We start from the raw sequence: 10,000 nt of genomic DNA on the forward strand, positions 1-10,000 counted from the left end.
ACAAATATGTGCTGAAGTTTTCATTAAAGAATAAAGACAAAACTAAATAACACTACTTTTAGGGCCCTATCATACACCCGGCGCAGTGTGGCGCAAGGTGCGGCGCAATACTTGTTTGCTAGTTTCAGCTTGGCGCAAGAGTCGTTTTGAGGCGTTGCGCTACGCTGTTTAAATAGCAAATGCATTTGCGCTCATATGTGCACCCATAGGCATTCTGGTCTAAAAAGGATGGCGGTCTGAGGCACATTGCTGGCGCTTTGCTATTTTGTGAAACTATAATAGATTTTTCAATAGACCAAAACAAACCCGGTCTAAAGTCGAGCGCAGAGTTGCGCATTGCTTACACACTGCTTAACACAAGATGAAATACAGTACATATGGAAAAAATTTTAATATTAAGGATATATATAGGATATAATAAGAATAGATACAGAATATAAATATAAAGGATTAAAATATTACAAAACATATTATTTTCTAGCCTACATAAATATGAAAAATCACTGCTTTTATGTCTTCTTCATCTCTGGAGGCTTTTTCAGTTCATTCATAACAATTTGCTTTTGTATAATGTTATTATTATTAGCAGTATTATTTATTATATCCATATTTATATTTGTTTTATTAAAAACAAGCTTAGATTTGCCCACCTGTCAGGTTTTAGACCATATGGGGCATGGCATGTGTTTTAGGATATAACTCTTTGTTATTATTGTTCATTTATTGGTTTGCTGGAAATAAAAACTAAATTTAGAAATAGTTTTGAAACAAATCTTTGTGCTTAACAAACGAAATTAATTATTTATAGGCTAATTGATGTCTGTACATAAAGGTTTCCCTATCCAAGAGCGAAAGTGAAAGTAGATCATTTATCTCTCATTTTCGTGCAGTAGATGCTCTGTTTAACTGTTTTCTGTTAAAAAAAATTTGTTAACTGTTAACTGTTTGCTTGTGAAATGCTCAGTTTTTTCACTTCAACTTACTTTACGTCATGTAAATAGCGAATGCACTCTTGGCGCGACGCAAGCCTCTTAAAGGGAATAGGAGATGAGACTCGTTTGGTTTATTCTCGAAACACACCTAAAACTCATTAAGAAAATAAACTCAACCCTTTTAGACCATGCGCCACGGCGCAAAGCGGATTTTCCCATCCTTAAATTAGCAAATATGGATTCTGACACGCCCTGAATGCGTTTGCGCCCTGCGCTTTCCGTTTTGCGCATGGACCGTCAATATAGAGCCCTTAGTGATTTTGTGGAATTATTTTTAAAAAACATTTAGCATGTATGTTTATTTTTTTATACAAAGCAGATAAACAGTGATCATAAACATATATATAATTTTATTGTTTACATTATTTCCCACTTATTTAATTGTTCTTTCTGTTTTCTTATGTTTGTATGTAACTCTGACCTTCTGTAAAGCACAAAAATTTCTTGTGTGTTTTGTGCACACTTCTCTAAAAAAGGATTGTAAATGTAACACTATGTAAACAAACTCTTATATATCTTAGCAAGGAAATGTTTTTCATGCTTGTTAGCTGAATTTCAGGTGCCAGTCAGCGTATAGCACTACAATAATGTGATAATCTTGTGCTTAAGCCTTCAATCCACTGTTTATATTTGAGAAGCCAAAGTGACACTGAGGCCTGTCATCCAATCCTCGCCAGGACATCTGACACCTTTCAAAACTGCCTAGAAACAATATGGATACCTCAAATTCCATGATTAAAGCAAACAATTTAGAGTTTTCATTCGGTAACATAATAGCTGCACACTATGAATCCTTTATTAAGCATTAGCAAATAGTTTATTTGTTAAGCGTTAACTCTGCAATAATAGATATTAGTAAGCAGATTGTAAATATTTATTTTGCAGATATGATTTTTCCTTTGTTACAGTTCTACAGTTTAATTTTGATTTCTTGAAAGGATTTTTTTTATCACTTGATTTTAATGTACAACTCATTCTATTAACAAACCATTAACTAAGACTTTTACCTCAATTAACTTCTAATTAGCTGATTATTTATAGTTAGAAAGGTAGACGTGTACAGTTTAGATATTGATTAGGATTTGGGGTATAAAATAAGTGCTATAAGCAGTTAATATCTTAATAATAGACAGGAAAATTGTTACTTAAACTAAAGTGCTACTAATTTTTTTGTTAATTTATTTTTTCTGTGTCAAATATAAGTTTGGATCTTTAAATTATCAAAATTAAGATCACACAAGGCAATTCAAAAGTATAAGTATAAAAAAAGCATACAGAAAACTTAATTAAGGAATATTTTTTACAGTGTGGCCAAAATTTCGAGTGTCCTCGCTGCAGCCTGTAGCACGATAACATACTGGATCAGGCCCAATAATTAGTGGATGCACATGCATGAGCAGTTGTTGCTAGAAACTAGAATTATTTACATTAATTATTAAATTACCCCTACCCTAAACCCAACCCTTATAGTTATTAATGTTTTCACCTACCCCAACTAAACCGTTGATTTAGGTTTAGGCTTGGGGTAGGTGTAGACATTTAAACTGTGGGGGTTGGGTTAAGGGTTGGGGCAGATGTAGACATTAATAACTGTGAGGACTGGATTTAGGGTTGAGGTAGGTGTAGACATCACTATCTATGAGGGTTAGGCTAGGTGTAGACATTATTAATTTTGAGGGTTGGGTTAAGAGTTGGGGTAAGTGTAGATATTTATCCCTCACAGTTATTACATCTACACCTACCTCTTCCCTAAACACAACCATCAGCGTAGTATGGGGGTTACCATGTCCACTACGTATTGGACCTGATTATGGACAGCTTAAAAATGTATGGGAAATTTGCATCTCATCTCCCATTGACTTTAAGAGTCGCGCCATGGCGCATTTGCTATTTACATGGCGGACTTTGTAAGTGTAAAAACTGAACGCTTCACTAACAAGAATGAGCCTCCTCTTTCTTTACTTTCACTTTCACTCTCTTTCGTGGATAAGGAAACGTGTTGTACGCACAGACATCCATTAGCCTACATAAATAATTTAGTTTGTTAAGGGCAAGATTTGTTTCAAGAACTATTTCTGAATTTAGTTCTATTTTTCCAGCAAACGAATAAATAAACAATAATTACGAAGTGTGGTCAAAAAATTGAGTTATAAAAACTGAGTTATTTATTTTAGTTATAAAACATACACATGTTTTGCCCCATTTGGTCCAACACCTGACAGATGGAAAAATCTAAGCTTGTTTTTAATAAAACAAATATAAACATGCATATAATACTACTACTACTACTACTAATAACATTATACAAAAGCAAAATGTCATGAATAAACAGAAAAAGCCCCCTGAGATGAAGAAGGCATGAAGGCGGTGGTTTTGATGTTTATGTAAAAATAGTTATTTTTGTAATATTTCAGCCTTTTAATTCTTTTTCATTTGTAAAGATATTTGTGTATTGCTGTGCATCCTGCGTCTATTAAGCAATGTTTAAGCGAGGCGCACAACTAACGCGTTCTGCGCTGGACTATTGTGCGGTCTGTTTTAGTTCCTCAAGATAGCACATCTAGCCTTAACACATCTAGACTGAAACACGCGTGAGTCCACAAATTTGCTACTTAAACAATGTGGCGGAAAATGGGAAAATTTGTCTCAAAATAGCAACACCTCTTGCGCCTTATTGCGCCGCGTGTATGATACTGTAGGTCCCTTGGAGTCTCCAGAAAATGTATTTAATTTGTATTTTTGCTCAATTTTTTTTGTCCATGCTTGTGATTTATTAAATTTCATGCAAATGCTCTACAAAATCATCCCAATCAATCCAAAAATAATAAATACTTTCCAAATAGGAGCTATTCAATTCATCTGGTGAAACTGTATCCACATCTCTGAAAAACGAAATATAGAGCAATGTCAGTTTTTCTTCCAACATCGTGCAGAATTACACTGTAAAAATGCAGGGTTCCATATAATTGCTTCATGTTGTCCCAACACACATCAATTAAATTAACTTCTTTGTTTCTAGAAATTTAAGTAGATTGAGAATTGAGTAAAAACATCAGAAAGTGTTGATTCAGCCTATTTTAAATAAGTAGTCTGAACAATCATTCTTGGAGTGTAAAATAAAGTAAGCCCAATTGAAGCTGTGCTTGAAAAAGAAATCAGTGTGTTTGAGGCAGTCCTGGTCCGCTGCCCAGAGAGCACAGGTTGGAGGAGATCTCACGTTTCTCGTCCCTGACTGAACAGAGCCTGGCGTATCACTGCACTCACCCATGACCATCCGTCCTTCCTTTCCTTCTCCTTTAGCTCCGGTATCCCTCCATCAATCCCAGAGAAACACTTCACGCTTTGGAGAATCAATGCTCCGTTGACTGTGTATTAATTGTACGAGACCTCTTTCGACACCCTCGTCGATTGCTTTTACCGTCCGCTCGGACTTTGTCGATTAATAACGGCGCACATAAAAACGAAAGCGTAAACCTCTGAACACTTGGACGCTTCCCAAGCAGGACCCAATGTTTTTTTCTTTCCCTCGTGTTCTGATACTGCATGTCTGACGCTTTTACACTGCTATGTCAATATTCGCACGGCTATCTCCCAGATCAGCCCGCCAGTGGGTAAAATATACACCGCTGTTTCTGTCAGCTATTGACAGGCCGAGGCCTTCAAGGCTCGCGCTATTTTTATTGCCAGTGCCAATATGGGGAAAATGCCGAACAGATGGCGGAGGTTGCGGTGGATATCAAAATGTTTACGGCTGGAAGTAAACACGGGCCTGGTTTGAAACAGAGGAGTCGGATTCGCCAGATAGGGCCCCGCCACTCTGCTTTGGGATAAAATATACAGTTGTCAGAAAATATGAACTAATGAAGAAGGGGGTGGATTGGGGGAAGAGCGGAGTGACTGGTCAGTTATCAGCTGCATTAATCTCCTCTCGGGCCGGTGTGGAACAGACAAAATACAGAGAAAATACCTGACAGACTGTGGCTCGCTGGCCTGAAGGCGCTGACGGCTAGACTCTTATCTGAAAACCAGTCGGGGAGAGAGATTTAAAGAGGGGACTGGCTGATTCGGTTCTTCTCCATTTCGTCTAATTGAGTTGCTTGCACTGTAAAAAAAAGAAATGTGTGACTAAAAGTCAAGACAGCAGATATTTTTATGTTGCTTTAACTTATTTTAATACAACCCCAAATCAGAAAAAGTTGAGATCGTATGGACAGTATTACTGTTCCAACTGTTTTCAAAATGTGTTGCAAAAAAGGAAAATGAAATGCGCATTTATTTTGGAAAATCACAACCAGTGCTTAACTTGTAAATGGATAATTTCCCGAACAAAACCAGGAAATAAGAGTTACGGTGACCGATGTCCGCTACACAATTTAAGTTTTCCTGGAATATAACATTACTAAGCAGCAGAGAAGGGGGACTTGAGTCACATGACTTGACTCGAGTCAGACTTAAAAAAACAGTTAAACTCTGCGGACCCGGTACCGGGTGCGTGACATCATCGGCTTTCGCTTTAAGATTTAAAGGGCTAGCATTGCACCAGACCCCCTTAAGTGGTTTCGTTTGAAAGTGTAGAATCTATATTTTATGCACATATGCATCACTTTGGTTTTTATTCTACTGTACACAAGTTATTTACACTTAAATACACAGTATTTTGGAGACCCGCGCTAGGTATTTTACAATGGTTCATTTTCATATTTTTTTATATGACACATGTACAAGTTATAGCTCAAATGAAAGCTCTTGCCGGTGCTCATACAGTTCTAGCATTCTTTTTACTGAATTATATTCACATATCAAACAGTTGTTGAATGAATCGCGGTGTTTCCATGGCGCAGAAATGAAAACAATACATTTATGATCAATAAGCAGCCCCAGATAGCACAGACAGCTGTCATGTCTTACCTTATGCTGTGCGCTTCAGGGCCATTTCTCCTCTGTTTTTTAAGTGATGTGCATAAGTAATCCTTTTATATGTCTGACGTGGTCCAAACACAGTGAATTATGTTTGATCAAACAAAAGAATAGTGAAATATGAAAACAATGATCGGTCCATGTGGCTTGTACAGCACCTCTCATCAGCTGGAATGCAATAACTTTTGCATAGATTATGGTGGAGACATTTTTCTTTTTTCCTATGTTTACAGACATGTGCAGGAACCACCAAAATTAATTACAGCACACTAGACCACACAGAACCTAAAAGGTACACTTTCAAATCTGAGTTTATAAAAAAAATACAAAAAGCGCCTCTTTTTTTTAACACAGACAACATATACAGATATTTTAAACACATTCAATAGTGTTTTATGAAAACTCAAAGGTTTTTTTTTTAATGATACCAAATTTTTGCATTCACACCTCTGAATGTGGATTTGGGAAGCTTTTAATATTGGGTAGGCAAAATCCAGGCAGAAATCCCAAAATAGCACTGAGGTTTAAGAGGTTAAGTTGCAAAATTTAGAACTTGAGACTTGCTTGACAAATATCTAAAAAAAAAACTCTACTTGACTTGGACTTGACTGTCATGACTTGGGACTTGACTTGGACTTGAGATAAATGACTTGAAACAACTTGTTTTTAGTAAATAACCGTTTGTTATATTTTTTGCAGTACAATACAAAACTGAAAGGTAAATATGTAAATATAAATTGCACAAGAAATTGCAAAAGTTTAAAAATCGACAAAATTTGATTGACTTGAAAGTGACTTGCTAGACCAAGCTACAACTTGACTTGATTTGACTTGAAATAAGCAGTGACTCGACTTGACTTGAGTTCAACAAAAATTGACTTGGCTTGCTTGAGACTTGAAGGTTATGACTCGAGACTTGCTTGTTTCTTGCACATATGTGACTTACTCCCACCTTGGCTTAGCAGTTAAAGCGGGAAAAAGCATCAAATTTTTGAACTTGTGGCTACGAACCGTTGACTATCCTTATTCTATATCAGGGGTGGCCAACCCTGTTCCTGGAGAGCCACCTTCCTGCAGATTTCAGTTGCTACCCATATCAAACACACCTGAACCAATTAATTAGGACCTGAACACCACGTGATAATTACAGGCAGGTGTGTTTGATATGGGTTGCAACTGAAATCTGCAGGAAGGTGGCTCTCCAGGAACAAGGTTGGCCACCCCTGTTCTATATACAGTATATGGTTTCTATGTACCACTTTTACAGACAATGTTTTCATATTTGACATTACTATATGTAAGAAAGCTCAATCCCATCAGGCCAACGTCAGGCCTAGATTCACATTGACCGAAGGTTCCTTCCAAGATGTTTGACTAATGAAAACTCCACTGTGATGTGGAGGAGAACCTGTGGCCAAATCCACAAGACCAAACCAATGAAAACGCAGATCTCAAAATAAAAATCTGATATATGGAAATATATGCAAATACATGACACCCTAGTGTATATGTATGTCATACATGTCAAAATGTCACCATTTTTTACAAATACTTGAATTAAAAATGTACATGTGTCACGTAAATATATTACCTAGTGCAGTATGTTATATATTTTACCTATACAAATGTTACCTATAATTTGTATATGTGTCCATATGGCTGTATATGAACACACACACACACACACACACACACACACAAACACACACACACAAACACACACACACACATGATGTATGATATATGAATGATATGGTGGTAACACTTTAGTTCAGGTCAGAATTCACTGGCTTATTAGCTGCCTATTATTAAGACATTAACTTTTAATTAGTAGTAATAAAGTAGGATCTTATTTTACATTCTTAATCCCGCCTAATACCTAAACCCAACCACTACCTTACTCACTATAAATAAACAGATAATTAGTAGTTTTTTGAGTGACTGTTGTTAGTGACTTGTTGTTGGTTTGTTAATATACCATGATTTGTTACCTGAAGTGTTACTGATTGGGTTGAAAAAATGTAAACAGTGTTTTTTTGCACTATTTTTGCATCTATTAAATCTATCATGATGTTTTATGTATGTGAAATCTAATTGTAATTTGCATATGTTGCTACACACTTGGCGTAACCAATCTCGGTCCTGGAGGTTCGGTGTCCCTGCAGGGTTTAGCTCCAACTTGCCTCAACACACGTGCCTGGGTGATTCAAGTATACCTAGTAAGACCTTTATTAGCTTGTTCAGGTGTGTTTGATTAGGGTTGGATCTAAAATCTGCAGGACACCGGCCCTCCAGGACCGAGTTTGCCCACCCCGGCCTGATCTACACTGATGTATAAACCATAATGAAACCTGTATCTTATATTTAATGCTTGTTAAAGATTGTTTAATGCACTGATGTGTATATTGTGCTTTGATTTATATGATGAAAGGATTATGTGAATCAATGATCCTGCAAATGCAAGACATTTTTAACAATTTGTTTAAAACATTTATTTAAATAGAGCTTTTATTATTTTATAAAAGTGAATGTGTAGAGGACCGAACCCTGTGGCATACATTAGGCAATCTGCACTGCTTGTGTCCATTAAATAGTAGTGTTATGTTCTTTATTTGTTACATACCAGTACTTAAACCATTGTTTGTGACGTAACTATTATGTTAAAAATATGTATTACAAGAGTACTTCTTTATTATAAGTGCACAATCCCTCATTAGATCACATCTCATGTTTTCTTGTCAGCATTGCGTAAGGAGCGGTCCCTGAGAGAAACTCCCTTGAGCGTAGTGTTGAAGTGTTGTCATGCTTCTTGGATTGCGTGTGATGTTCACACTCTGAGCTTTAAGTGTCAGTTTCCTCAGATAACCTTACTGTATTACCGCGGCTCATCTGATTGGCCACTGCGAGTTGCAGTAATCCTGAAATGTTTATATGGGGCCTTGCTTTGTGTCCCGATCATTTAGACGGAAAGCTCAAAACAGGAGAAGCCGTCGTCTTTTGAAAAGTAATCCTCCCCTCTCTCTTTTTGTGTTCAGGTCGCTGTGCGCTGCCGTGAACACGTATTACCTGTCCTGCACACACTGCCACAACAACTGTGCCTATGTTCTCTACAGCAACAAAATTACCTTTCTCATGGACCTTCTTCTACATCAGTTAACAGTGAGTATTAATGGCTCAAGCCTACTCGAGTCTGTCCAATCCTGCTTGCTTTTGGGGTTTGTATGTGTCGTGAATTCACATTTTTCTCACTCTACGCCATTGTCATGTCAAATAAAAGTTCACACAACACTATACCTATTGTTTTATCATGCTCATATCTAGGGTTGCTCATAATAACCGATTAATTTAACTGAAAGGAGGCGTTTTAACTGATTAATGGTATCAGTTAAACGGTTAACAAATATATTATTTTTAATTATTTTTAATAAGTTTGGCTGCATAAATGTGACTCGTGGGACGGTAACAGGTGCAACCACACTTGCCTACAGATGTATTTTGTTAAAGAAGCAAAATGAAAGAAGGATATTGCTGGTCACAGTGTGACGCAGATGAGTTGATGCCAATCTAGTGTTGATGCTGATTTCCTCTGTCATGGATCCGCGTCATAAACACCTTCGTTTATAAAGATGACTCTACACCAAACTGAGACTATTATTTTGCAGCTAACATGTATGCAAATGAATGCAATATCATATGTAATCAACAAAATTTTTATATGCTATAGTAGGCTGTACTTGTACGTTGTCTTTGTCAGAGTGCGCACATAAACCGCGAGAAAATGAAAGCACACAAGCTCTGAGGTAAAACCACACGATCAAGACATAATCTTTAAAATAATGACTTCTATTAAAAATGTTGACAGAGGTTTATGATATAAGAATTACAGCGGAGCATTAATTATATACATATTTTATGTGAAGCGATTGATTTGAGGTAGCCTGCTAATCTTTGACGGAGAAAAAAAACGATTGGAAAAAAACAGCCTATGCCAGTTTAAAAGGATTCAGTCAGTTTTTTCATTTTGTAGTCTAAATTTGTCATTTAAGTGAAACATTTCTTGTGCAAGCCTATTTACTTAATAATTTTTATTT

The 10,000-nt window shown here is 36.6% G+C and overlaps 1 protein-coding gene across 4 annotated transcripts in view; it reads left to right on the forward strand.

Annotated features, from left to right (window-relative positions):
* The window catches only part of scaper (S-phase cyclin A-associated protein in the ER), a 213,899-nt gene that overhangs the window by 137,162 nt on the left and 66,737 nt on the right, over positions 1-10,000 (forward strand). For all 4 annotated transcript variants that reach the window (XM_087310256.1, XM_087310257.1, XM_087310258.1 and 1 more), the window contains 1 exon segment: positions 8,945-9,068. In XM_087310256.1, coding sequence (XP_087166382.1) covers positions 8,945-9,068 — 124 coding nt within the window.

The sequence above is a fragment of the Danio rerio genome, chromosome 25 (genome assembly GCF_052040795.2).
Source record: "Danio rerio strain M-AB ecotype USA chromosome 25, GRCz13ab, whole genome shotgun sequence".
Taxonomy (NCBI): Eukaryota; Metazoa; Chordata; class Actinopteri; order Cypriniformes; family Danionidae; genus Danio; species Danio rerio.